The 13,053-nt window shown below is 46.8% G+C and overlaps 1 protein-coding gene across 1 annotated transcript in view; it reads left to right on the top strand.

The window, feature by feature from the left end:
* The window catches only part of LOC134969751 (fatty acyl-CoA hydrolase precursor, medium chain-like), a 93,271-nt gene that overhangs the window by 56,276 nt on the left and 23,942 nt on the right, over positions 1 to 13,053 (top strand). Inside the window, exons 7-10 of the mRNA XM_063945908.1 lie at positions 8,815 to 8,910; positions 9,797 to 9,937; positions 10,390 to 10,467; positions 12,640 to 12,787. Coding sequence (XP_063801978.1) covers positions 8,815 to 8,910; positions 9,797 to 9,937; positions 10,390 to 10,467; positions 12,640 to 12,787 — 463 coding nt within the window. The remainder of the gene's footprint in view (positions 1 to 8,814; positions 8,911 to 9,796; positions 9,938 to 10,389; positions 10,468 to 12,639; positions 12,788 to 13,053) is intronic.

Below are 13,053 nucleotides of genomic sequence, written 5' to 3'. Positions count from 1 at the left end.
GACAAGGAGATTCTTTTCTAGGAATGATCCTCGACACAGAAGTACAGAGGGTGTTTCTACCAGAGGAGAAAGCATTGGTGATTCAAACAATGGTCTGGGACGTCCTGAAGCCCACCCTGGTATCTGTTCACCAGTGCACTCGCCTTCTGGGGAAGATGTTTGCCTCTTACGAGGCTCTACAGTACAGAAGGTTTCATGGTCTGTCTTTCCAACTGGATCTCCTGGACAAGTGGTCAGGTTCACATCTCCACATGCACCAGAGAATACGTCTGTCGCCTAAAGCAAGGATTTCACTCCTATGGTGGCTGCAATTACCTCACCTTCTGGAGGGCTGCAGGTTCGGGATTCAGGATTGGCTCCTTCTAACCACGGATGCAAGTCTCAGGTGCTGGGGTCCTGTCACTCAGGGGGTAATCTTCCAAGGAAGGTGGTCAAGCCTGGAACCCAGACTTCAGATAAACATTCTGGAACTAAGAGCAGTTTACAACGGTCCTCTCCAAGTGGCTCATCTTCAGCGAGATCGAACCATTAAAGTACAGTCGGACAATGTAAGGGCAGTGGCCTACATAAACCGGCAGGGCGGAACACATTCCAAGAGTTCTAAAACTCATAAGGAGAACAAGAGTTCAGGCAATCCTCATTGCTCCGGACTGGCCAAGAAGGGCTTGGTACGTGGATCTTCTGGGTCTTCTGCTGGAAGATCCGAGGCCTCTTCCTCTTTGGGAGGACCTACCACAATAGGGGCCATTCACTTATCAAGACTTACCGTGGCTACGATTGACAGCATGGAGGTTGAACGCCAGATATTAGCTCAGAAAGGCATTCCAAACAAGGTTATTCCTACCCTGATACAGGGTAGGAAAGGAGTAACGTCTAAACATTACCATCGCATTTGGAAAACGTATGTGTCTTGGTGTGAATCCAAGAAGTTTCCTACGGTGGAGTTTCAACTAGGATGGTTTCTCTTCTTCCTGCAAGCAGGTGTGGATATGGGCCTGAGGTTGGAAATCCGTAAAGGTCCAGATTTCGGCCCTATCCATTTTTTCCCCCAAAAAAAACAGCTAGCTTCCCTCCCTGAGGTTCAGACTTTCTTGAAAGGGGTCATGCACATCCAGCCTCCCTTTGTGGCACATACGGCACCCTGGGATCCTAACGTGGTGTTGCAGTTCCTCCAATTGGCTTGGTTCGAGCCTCTACAGGAGGTTGAGGTCAAGTTTCTCACATGGAAGGCTGTAACTTTGTTGGACTTAGCTTCTGCTAGACGTGTGTCGGAGAGGGGGGCTTTGTGTAAGAGCCCCTAGTTGATCTTCCATGAAGATAGAGCTGAGCTTAGGATGCGTCAGCAGTTTCTTCCAAAGGTTGTGTCGCCTTTTCATATCAACCGACCTACTGTGGTGCCATGTCTACTGACTCCTCAATTACTTCTAAGTCCTTGGATGTTGTGAGGGCTTTGAAAATCTATGTGAAGAGGACTGCTCATCACAAAAAATCGGACTCTTTGTCCTGTATGATCCGAAGAAACTTGGGGGTCCTGCTTCTAAGCAGACGATTTCTCTCAGGATCAGGTTCACTATCCAGCATGCGTATTCTATGGCAGGATTGCCGTGTCCAGAATCTGTTAAGGCCCACTCTACTCGTAAGGTGGGTTCATCTTGGGCGGCTGCCCGGGTGTCTCGGCTTTACAACTTTGCCGAGCGGCTACTTGATCAGGGTCGAACACATTTCCTAAGTTCTACAAGTTCGATACTTTGGCCTCTGAGGACCTAAAGTTTGGTCAATCAGTTCTGCAGGACCCGCCGCGCTCTCCCTCCCGTTCTGGAAGCTTTGGTACATCCCCATGGTACGAATGTGGACCCCAGCATCCTCTAGAACGTAAGAGAAAATAGGATTTTAATTACCTACCGGTATATCGTTTTCTCATAGTCCGTAGAGGATGCTGGGTGCCCGCCCAGCGCTTCGTTATCCTGCAGTGTTTACTTAATTCACTTAAAACGACTTAGACGACTTTGTTTTTAGTTTTGTACTGCGTTGGTACTTGGTTAAGTAATGTTTTTCAGCTGTTGCTGAGTTTCAAGCTAGTTAGCTTGGTTTGCCTTGTTGTGTGAATCTCGCCACTATCTGTGTAATCCTTCTTCTCTCGAAGTATGTCCGTCTCCTCGGGCACAGTTTCTAGATGGAGTCTGGTAGGAGGGGCAAAGAGGGAGGAGCCAGCCCACTCTCTCATACTCTTAAAGTGCAAATGGCTCCTGGTGGACCCGTCTATACCCCATGGTACTAATGTGAACCCCAGCATCCTCTACGGACTACGAGAAAAGGATTTACCGGTATGTAATTAAAATCCTGTTTTCTCATGAATTGTTCCACATATCTCTTGAGATACTCTCCACCGTTATTAGATCTCAGAACTTTGCGTCTCTTGTAGTCTGCAATCTTCTTTGCCACTTCAGATCTCTCCTTTATGAAGTATACAGTAAGTGTGTTTTTTCTCGTGCAGTCATCAATAAATGTCACAAAGGATCTGTATCAACTGACAGACTTTACTTCCACTGGTCCACAAACGTCTGAATGTAATATTTCAAGTGGTGCTGTAGCTCTTTTGGTTGACTTTGGAAACAGTTCATAGCTTTGTTTCCCAAATATGCAGCTTTCACAGGCAGATATCTCTGTGTTAGTCACTGACATTCCTGTAACCATTCCTGTAACTATCCTGTTCTGCAGCTTCTGAACACTGTCATATCCAAGGTGACCAAATCTTCTCTCTCTGAGTTCCAGAGACTGTGACTCATTTGTCATCATTGCTTAGCAATTGATGAAGACTTGTGCCTTGTATCGATGATTGCCCCACTTCTGTTTCTCCCAATGCACTTTCCTTGGTCAAATTGAACTTTGTGACCTCTTTGCTGTAGGACACTGATGGTGTTAATATTTGTTCCCATCACTGGTACATAGAATACATTTTGGATTTGTGTAACTTTTTTATTCTTGATCTAATTCTCATGAAAACTTTAACTGTCCCAACTTTTGTGGCTGTCAATGTGTGATTGCCATTTCCTTTGATTGATTGCGATAGAGTCACACTCATTTATCTTGGTGAACCACTCCTCATTGCAGCTTAATGTCTTGTTACACCTGAATCAATATACCAAGAATCCTTTCAGTGGCTATCATGTTTCTAAAACTGTAATAGCTTTCCTCTAACTGTGTCTATTGTTAACTTTGCACTGTTTTCCACCTAAGTTGAATTACTGTATCAAATTTCCAGGTAGTGTAGTTCTCCGTACATTTAAGTTCAGTTAACACCATTTCTAGATGTAATTTCTGTGTGTGTTCCTTACAGCCATTACTCTGCAGATCTGGTTTTGTAAATGTGTTTGCTGTGACACCTTTTAGATTAAAACACACTTTCTTTTTGTTCTGCTGCAGTCCTCTCTGGGGTCTATTCATGAAGCAGTGAAAGAGTGAAGTGAGCCAGTGGAGAAGTTGTCCATGGCAACCAATCAGCTTTAAAGTAGCATCTGTCAAGTGCATTCTATAAAATAATGTGTAACATATGATTAGTTGGCATGGGCAACTTCTCCTACTGGCTCACTTCTCCACTCTTTTCACTAGAGATGTGCAGCGGGCATTTTTCGGGCTTTGTGTTTTGGATTTGGTTCAGCAGTCGTGTTTTTGGGATTCGGACACATTTTGGCAAAACCTCCCTTAAGAATTATTGTCGGATTTGGGTGAATCATATGCAGTGACAGTAGACGACATGTCAGTACTCGTTGGCAGGTCCTTCAGTCCAGACCAGGTGTCAGTTTTTGCTCCTGGCTGCCCTGCATCACCGCCTGCGGGTGGTTTTGGAAAATGTATCCTTTTCCTGGCAACTCCAGTGGCGGTAGAAAATGAAGGAGGAGCTGTTGGCGGGTCACGTTACACTTGACTTGACAAGTGTCTCACCAGCAGGTCTTTGAACATCTGCACACTTGTGTCTGCCGGAAAGAGAGATACAATATAGGCTTTAACCCTAGGATCGAGCACAGTGGCCAACATTTAGTGCTCTGATTTCAACAAATTGACCACCCATGAATCCTGGTTAAGCGAATGAAGGGCTCCATCCACAAGTCCCACATGCCTAGCGGAATCGCTCCGTTTTAGCTCCTCTTTCAATCTCTCCAGCTTCTTCTGCTAAAGCCTGATGAGGGGAATGACCTGACTTAGGCTGGCAGTGTCTGAACTGACTTCACGTGTGGTAAGTTCAAAAGGCTGGAGAACCTTGCACAGCATTGAAATCATTCTCCACTGCTCTTGAGTCAGGTGCATTCCCCCTCCTTTGCCTATGTTGTAGGCAGATGTATAGGCTTGAATGGCCTTTTGCTGCTCCTCCATCCTCTGAAGCATATAGATGGTTGAATTCCACCTCGTTACCACCTCTTGCTTCAGCTGATGGCAGGGCATGTTCAGGAGTGTTTGCTGGTACTCCAGTCTTCGGTACGCGGTGGCTGAATGCCGAAAGTGGCCCGCAATTCTTTGGGCCACCGACAGCATCTCCTGCACGCCCCTGTCGGTTTTTAAAATAATTCTGCACCACCAAATTCATTGTATGTGCAAAACATGGGACGTGCTGGAATTTGCCCTCATGTAATGCACACACAATATTGGTGGCGTTGTCCAATGTCACAAATCTCCAGGAGAGTCCAATTGGGGTAAGCCAATCTGCGATGATGTTCCTCAGTTTCCGTAAGAGGTTGTCAGCTGTATGCCTCTTCTGGAAAGCGGTGATACAAAACGTAGCCTGCCTAGGAACGAGTTGGCATTTGCGAGATGCTGCTACTGGTGTCGCCACTGCTGCTGTTGTTGCTGCAGAAGGCAATACATCTACCCAGTGGGCTGTCAGTCATATAGTCCTTAGTCTACCCTACTCCACTTGTCCACATGTCCGTGGTTAAGTGGACAGTGGATACAACTACATTTTTTAGGACACTGGTGACTTTTTCTGACGTTTGTGTACATTCTCGGTATCGCCTGCCTAGAGAAGTGGAACCTAGATGGTATTTGGTACCGGGGACACACTACCTCAAGCAATTCTATAAGTCCCTGTGAACTAACGGCGGATACCGGGCGCACGTCTAACACCAACATAGTTGTCAAGGCCTGAGTTATCCACTTTGCAACAGGATAACTGCTGTGATATTTCATCCGAAGGATTGTTGGACAGTAAATTGCTTACTGGAAGTAGTACAAGTGGTCTTCCGACTTCCCCTCTGGGATGATGATCGACTCCCAGCAGCAACAACAGCAGCGCCAGCAGCAGTAGGTGTTACACTCAAGGATCCATCGGAGGAATCCCAGTTAGGAGAGGACTCGTCAGACTTGCCAGTGACATGGCCTATAGGACTATTGGCATTCCTGTCTAAGGAGGAAATTAACATTGAGGGAGTTGGTGGGGTGGTTTGCAGGTGCTTGGGTACAAGAGGAAGAAGGGATTTAGTTGTCAGTGGACTGCTTCAGCTGTCACCCAAAGTTTTTGAACTTGTGAATGACTTCTGATGAATGCGCTCCAGGTGACGTATAAGGGAGGATGTTCCTAAGTGGTTAACGTCCTTACCTTTACTTATTACAGCTTGACAAAGGCAACACATGGCTTGACACCAATTTTCTGCATTTCTGATTTTATTTTATTTTTTAATTTTGACCAGGCATGTCAATGGCTTTATTCATCCCACAGACAACAGGTGTCTCCCCGGGTGCCTGACTTAAACAAACCACCTCACCATCAGAATCCTCCTTGTCAATTTACTCCACGGCACCAGCAACACCCATATCCTCATCCTGGTGTACTTCAACACTGACATCTTCAATTTGACTATCAGGAACTGGACTGTGGGTGCTCCTTCCAGCACTTGCAGGAGGCGTGCAAATGGTGGAAGGAGCCACCTCTTCCCGTCCAGTGTTGGGAAGGTCAGGCATCGCAACCGACAGAATTGGACTCCCCTTGGGGATTTGTGATTTAGAAGAACACACAGTTCTTTGCTGTGTTTTTGCCAGCTTAACTCTTTTCATTTTTCTAGCGGGAGGATGAGTGCTTCCATCCTCATGTGAAGCTGAACCACTAGCCATGAACATAGGCCAGGGCCTCAGCCATTCCTTGCGACGCCGTGTCGTAAAAAGCATATTGGCAATTTAACGCTTCTCCTCAGACGCTTTTAATTTTGATTTTTGGGTCATTTTACTGAACTTTAGTTTTTTGGATTTTACATGCTCTCTAATATGACATTGGGCATCGGCCTTGGCAGACTACGTTGATGGCATTGAATAGTCTCTGCAATGACTAGTGGCAGCAGCTTCAGCACTAGGTGGAAGCGGATATTGATCTTTCCCTATTTTACCCTCCAAATTTTTGTTCTCCATTTTTTAATGTGTGGAATTATATGCCAGTAATATATCTGGAATTAGATGGCAGTAATATCTGGAATTAGATACCACTAGATAGATACCAGATATCACTATGACTGGAATGATGTTGACCTATGCACAGTGACAGGACACTACCACAGCACCCTACAGCAGCAAGATGCAGCACAAGACACTGGACTTTTAGTAATGTACTGTAGTATACTGGTCACCACAATGCAGCACAAGACAATGTGTAGTGATACTGAGCACTGATGAGGATCCTAGAACTGACACTGGGCAGTGAGAACAGCACTGGACTATTGTACTGTAGTATACTGGTCACCACAATGCAGCAGCAAGACAATGAGCACTGATGAGTATACTAGAACTGACATTGGGCAGCGAGAACAGCACTGGACTATTGTACTGTAGTATACTGGTCACCACAATGCAGCACTGACACTGAGCACAGATATTGAGCACTGATGAGGATACTAGAACTGACACGGAGCAGCAAGATGCAGTAATGGACTATTGTACTGTAGTATACTGGTCACCACAATGCAGCACTGATACTGAGCACAGATATTGAGCTGATATTGAGCTTTTCACTCAGGGAACGTAGCCACGTCCTCTCCGCTCAATCTACAATGCACGAGTGAAAATGGTGGCGAAGCAAGGCTCTTTATATGGAATCCGAATCTTGCGAGAATCCGACAGCGGGATGATGATATTTTCCCCCGTTCGGGTTTTGCGAGTAAGGCGGGAAGAACCGACGCCGCCTCGGACCCGTGTAAACCACGTGAAGTTCGGGGGAATTCGGTTCTCGGAGAACCGAACCCACTCATCTCTACTTTTCACTTCTTCATGAATATCTTTTACATGTGGCCAAGATGGTGCCTCCGCGCTGGTCTGGTGTTAATAACAAACTTCCCACTGCTTCTTTATACAGTCTGTATGCTTTGGTGATTCTTCTCCCATTTGTATATTGAGGTGCCCCTTCTGTATTTTAGGGGTCTATTTTCTGAGCCTTAGGGAAAGATAAAAGTACCAATAATCAGCTCCTAGCTGTAACTTTTCAAACATCCTCTGTAGCATTGCAGTTAGGAGCTGATCGGCTGGTACTTTATCTCTCTCCAATGCTTAGTAAATAGACCCTTTACTGTCCTGGGTGTCTGTTACAGTTATGCACTCTTGGTGCTTTCATGCAGTGTGCCTGGATACCTAGTGACACTTTCACTCTTCTGTGTCTGGGACCATCACCTGTTGGGAATGTGTTTGCAGTCTGGTGTTGAGCAGAGTACTGTACACACCAGCCACTGTCAGACCAGTGGCTTGTAATTTAGGCAAGAACAAGTCCAGGGGCTTAACCACTAACCAGGCAATGTGGTTTATTACCAAAGTGATGGTACTCCTAGTTACGGGTGGTCTTCACTTTGCCAGCGGCCGGGCTCCCTACGACCAGCATACGGCGCCGGAATCCCGACCGTCAGCATACAGACAGTTCTTTTCCCTCTTGGGGGGGTCCACGACCCCCCTGGATGGAGAATAGATAGCGTGGCGAGCCCGCAAGGGGCTCATTTGCGTTTGCCCAGCTGTCTGCATGCCGGTGGTCAGGATTCTGGCGCCAGTATGCTGGTCGCCAGGAGTCCGTCCGCTGGCATACCCTACTACACTCCCTGGTTACACTGCTTGGTTGGATGAAGCAGGGTCTGTAGTGGAGCAGGGTGTAGACGGCTCACCAGCCAGTGACTGTCCCTTAGTTTCAGGTAGCGGTGCAGGATTCTGGAACAGCGGTATTGCATGGTGAAGGCTCAAGTTTCTGGATCTAAGAGCAGGACGGCCGTTCTCCACCATGTCATTCATACAGTGAACAATATGTAGCAGCGCATGCGCACATACACTATAGACGGCCATCTTGGCAGGGACGTGCAGTAAGGTAAATTGCTCAGGAGGCACTGGCTAGTACCAGAGACAGATTTACACATAATATATGAGCCAAAGGGTTCATGTGGGCATTATTCTCAGGTGCAGCAGTATATACATGTGGGCATTATACACAGGTGCAACAATATATATATATATATATATATATATAATATAATATATGTGGATATCATACACAGGTGCAGCAGTATATACATGTGGGTATCATACATCGGTGCAGCGGTATATACACATGTGGGCATTATACACAGGTGCAGCGGTATATACACATGTGGGCATTATACACAGGTGCAGCAGTGTATACTGCTGGACATTTGGTGAGTTTTTGTCTGATTAGGTACAGGTTGCTCTATAGCAAGGGAATCCAACCCTATAGTCACTTCAAAGCTGAGCTCAAGTGCTAAACATATGCATGTGGAAACGCTGTCCTAGTGAATATTGGGAATCACTGCAGATCTTCTTGTAACCGGATAATTGCAAATTTTGCAGATCGTTTCAAATGTGTCCGGTTGTGACCAGAACAAGATGCTGGACTGTTTCAGGACAAAAACTGAAGAGGAGATCATTGCTATAGCTTCCAGCCTGGTACTGTACATGTCATCATATTACCCTGTATCACCGTATAACGCTGGGCACACAGGGAAGGCTATATATACAGATAACGAGCACCACCGTACAGTTCTCACCTATGACATGAAGAAGCCCTAAATGCACATCACTACAGACAGCTGCTGCTAGCAGTCACAAGATCACCAGCTCTGAGTCAGTGCTACATTTCCTGCGGTAAAGCTGGGATCCTGGGGTCATTGGCTGATAGCAGAGGAACATAGCATGTTCTTCATATGTAGTCTATACGCACATACATGTACAGCTGTTCTTGTGATGCTCTGCGTCGGGTTCAGCTTTAATACAGATGTGGAAGGAAAGTCACATAGTTACAGACTCGGTTCCAGTGTGATTCAGAGACCACAGACACGCTGAGCCAGCTTCCACCCATACTGGTCTGTTTAAGAAGAATCTACTGTTTTGTTTCTCTCGTATGCTCCAGAAGCAGCCACCTGGGTCTGTACAGAGAAGCCCACCAGTATCTTCACGTGTCCCAGTGGCTGCCTACAATCATTTTGGGAATTCTCTCTGTGGTTGCCGTCACAAAACCATTGTCTATTATAAAAGAACTGCATCAAAATTGGGTTTACGTCTTCCCCTGTTTCCCTGGTCTCCTTTTCCATGAGTGCTGAGCTTCCAGCAAGCACACAAACTAACAAACTACCCTCACAATAAAACATAATAGAAGTGTAACCGTACACACACACACACACACACACACACACACACTTCCATTTGTGTAACTGCCCGAGGCCACTATGATTACAGACAGATCTGATATATGTGCCTTCTGCACACATGTTATGATGCCCTATGAATGCCGCTGACCTGATCTATCTATCTATCACTTTCTCTATCTGTGCAGAAATCCCTGCCCCTTCCCGGGAGTATAGATGGAACGTTCTTTCCTAAGCCTGTAGAACAGATTCTGGCTGATAAGGAGACTAGCCCTGTTCCGTTTATGACTGGCGTGACGGAGCAGGAGTTTGGTTGGATGATTCCAATGGTACGTTACTCCCTCTGTACAATAAGTTATTTTGCGGATAAAGGGGCTTATTCAGGTTTGTTAGCAAATCAAAATAGTTACCAATTGGGCAAAACCATGCTGCACTGCAGGTGGGGCAGATGTAACACGTGCAGAGAGAGTTAGATTTGGGTGGGGTGTGTTCAAGCTGAAATCTAAATTGCTGTGTAAAAATAAAGCGGACAGTATTTAGACTGCACAGAAACAATATAACCCACAGAAATCTAACTCTCTCTACACATGTTACATCTGCCCCCCCTGCAGTGCACATGATTTTGCCCAATTGCTAACTTTTTGGGTCCGCTGACAAACCTAAATAACCCTCTAAGTCTAGAGTGGATGTTGTTAGAGAATGTGGAAATAAGGTAGGATCGTGGCAATTGGTATCTTTGGATGATAACTCTATTTTAACATGTTTTATGTGTTATTGCCAGGCGTTGAATATCAGCGGCTTTAGAGAAGGAATGGACAGAGAAACCGCCCACAAAGTGCTAGAGAACATCCCCCTGCTGGTGAGATCTGTGCGCCGTGTTCTCTGATTACTAATACCCCTTATTCCCCGATGTGTAGGTCCATGGTTATTGCACATGAACCCGGGATTTCTGGCAGTGGAAATGGCTCCATCTTGGTCTAGTAACCCAGGAATCTAACCCTGCTAGTGAGGAGGACCCCGGGTAAGACTCAGTGTGAATGGGTAATCTGGGTCGATATGATCCGGGACCCGTTCACAGCATAGGAAGAGTCGGCGCTTGGAGATGATCTCATCTCGAAGCGCCGGCACTGCACCTGTGTCGCCCAGATCCAGACGCCACTCTGAAAGGGGCCTCAGCCGGGTCGCGTACGTGTATAAAATCCGGTTTTGTAACTCTGTCGGGTGTAATACAATACCCATCTCTTACGTCAGGAGGAAACAATATGCTATATGAGCTCTGGCTATCCATCCTACACTCCTCAGTGTTGCTTCCGAGCCTTGTTCCTCCTCTCCTCCCAATTTTACCTTCCGTATAACACCAGAGACTGGAATTAGGGGGTAATTCAGACTGCAGCGATGTGGAGTGCGCACCTGCAGCGGCCGTACTGCGCCTGCGCACCCCGGGAGGCCAGTGAGATGCTATCAGCATCTAACTGGCTGCGATCGCCTCTGCCTGATTGACAGGCAAAGGTGGTCGCGGGGTGGGAGGTGGTATTAGAATGCCATTGTCAGGGCGCGGCCTGGACCATTGGGGGAGCGGGCCATGGCAGCTGTGTGACGTCACACAGCCGCTGTGACCCGGAACGCAGCGGGTAGCTCCCTGCCCGTGCACAGGAGCTGCGCAGATAGGGAGCTACTTGCAGGTACAAAAGCATCACCGCGGTGCAACGCTTTTGTACCTGTGCGGGGGGGCAGGGCCTGACATGCGCAAGGTCAGTGCAAGGCCAGGACAGCAGGAATATGGCTGTATGGAGGACTGAATGCTATTGTTATACTGTATAAGGCGAGAAGAGCCAGTTATGCTCCTAACCTACTATAAGGCATTGAGGAGAACTTTAGAAGAACATATAAAGATTAGCAAAGTGTAATGAAGTTGCAGCCTAGATCCTGGAATGATAGAACGCAATGCTTACTGTGTTATGTACTGTTCTCCCCATGGGGGTAATTCCAAGTTGATCGCAGCAGGAATTTTGTTAGCAGTTGGGCAAAACCATGTGCACTGCAGATATAACATGTGCAGAGAGAGTTAGATTTGGGTGGGTTATTTTGTTTCTGTGCAGGGTAAATACTGGCTGCTTTATTTTTACACTGCAAATTAGATTGCAGTTTGAACACACCCCACCCAAATCTCTCTCTCTCTGCACATGTTACATCTGCCCCACCCAAAATGGCGACACCTCAAAGGTTGGCACTGACATGAGGTCAACATGGTCATGGAGGCGGCAGACACCATTTTGGCAGTCAAAATGTCGACAATGAAAAAATATTGTCGGCAAGTTAACAGATGTAAGGTTATAAGAAGATATAAAACATAATACACACAGGCTTTATAATGCACAGTTCTGTATAAACAGTCGGTGCCGGCTGCGACATGTAGCCTAATGGAAGGATGCTGCAGACGGGTTCACTACAATCTGCCGGCGGCCGGGCTCCCGGCGACCAGCATACCGGCGCCCGACCGGCGGCTTACCGACAGTGTGGCGAGCGCAAATGAGCCCCTTGCGGGCTCGCTACACGCACCACACTATTTTATTCTCCCTCCAGGAGGGTCGTGGACCCCCACGAGGGAGAATAAGTGTCGGTATGCGGGCTGTCGGGATCCCAGCGCCGGTATACTGTGTGCCGGGATCCTAAGAGCCGGCATACTGAAGACCACACCGGCAGACACCCACCAATTATTCACAATTATTCACAATTATTCACAATTAGTCAGTACATGTTACTCATTTAATGAACAATTAGACTGGCTCACAGCCCAATAACCATCTCTAGGTGTATACCATTATGTGATACATGTGATACATATTCCTGTCTTATCCTTTATAAAATTCTATTACATCACTACTGATATACATATGTAATACAGCTTCCCACAGTGAGCGAGGCTGGGGGTGACCCTGCCCTGACCCCGGCAGAACCGCCACTGTTTATGCCTCATGACTGGAACCGGAGACTGGGATTAATGGTGTGACAATATCTGTAAATGTTCCAGGGTCCTCTGGTCGGCTCCACCTCTCTGCTGCTGGATGAGTACCTGGGGGACGCCACCGATCCCGCTGTAATCCGCAACCGCTTGTTTGACCTGTGCGGAGACTTCATGTTTGTGATGCCGGCGCTTAAGAAGTCCAAATATCATAGAGGTATGAGGCCCACCCCGGGCGTAGCACATCCCCTGTCTCAGCAGCTTCTATTGGGTCTAGCATATGAGGTAGTTATACTGTATTATGGAATAAGGTGTTGAGGTTACACCTTCATGAAGACCAGTTAAAAGGAACCATGACAAGGTCCACTAATGCATTATATATCAACAAATAACCCTGACACTTAGGGGCGACGTTCTCCTAGAGATGGACAAAATGTTTCCATAAATCGCTTTGCATATAACATCATCGATGTTTAGCAGCCG

The sequence above is a fragment of the Pseudophryne corroboree genome, chromosome 11 (assembly GCF_028390025.1).
Source record: "Pseudophryne corroboree isolate aPseCor3 chromosome 11, aPseCor3.hap2, whole genome shotgun sequence".
Classification (NCBI taxonomy): Eukaryota; Metazoa; Chordata; class Amphibia; order Anura; family Myobatrachidae; genus Pseudophryne; species Pseudophryne corroboree.
This window is presented reverse-complemented; position numbering and strand designations above follow the sequence as displayed.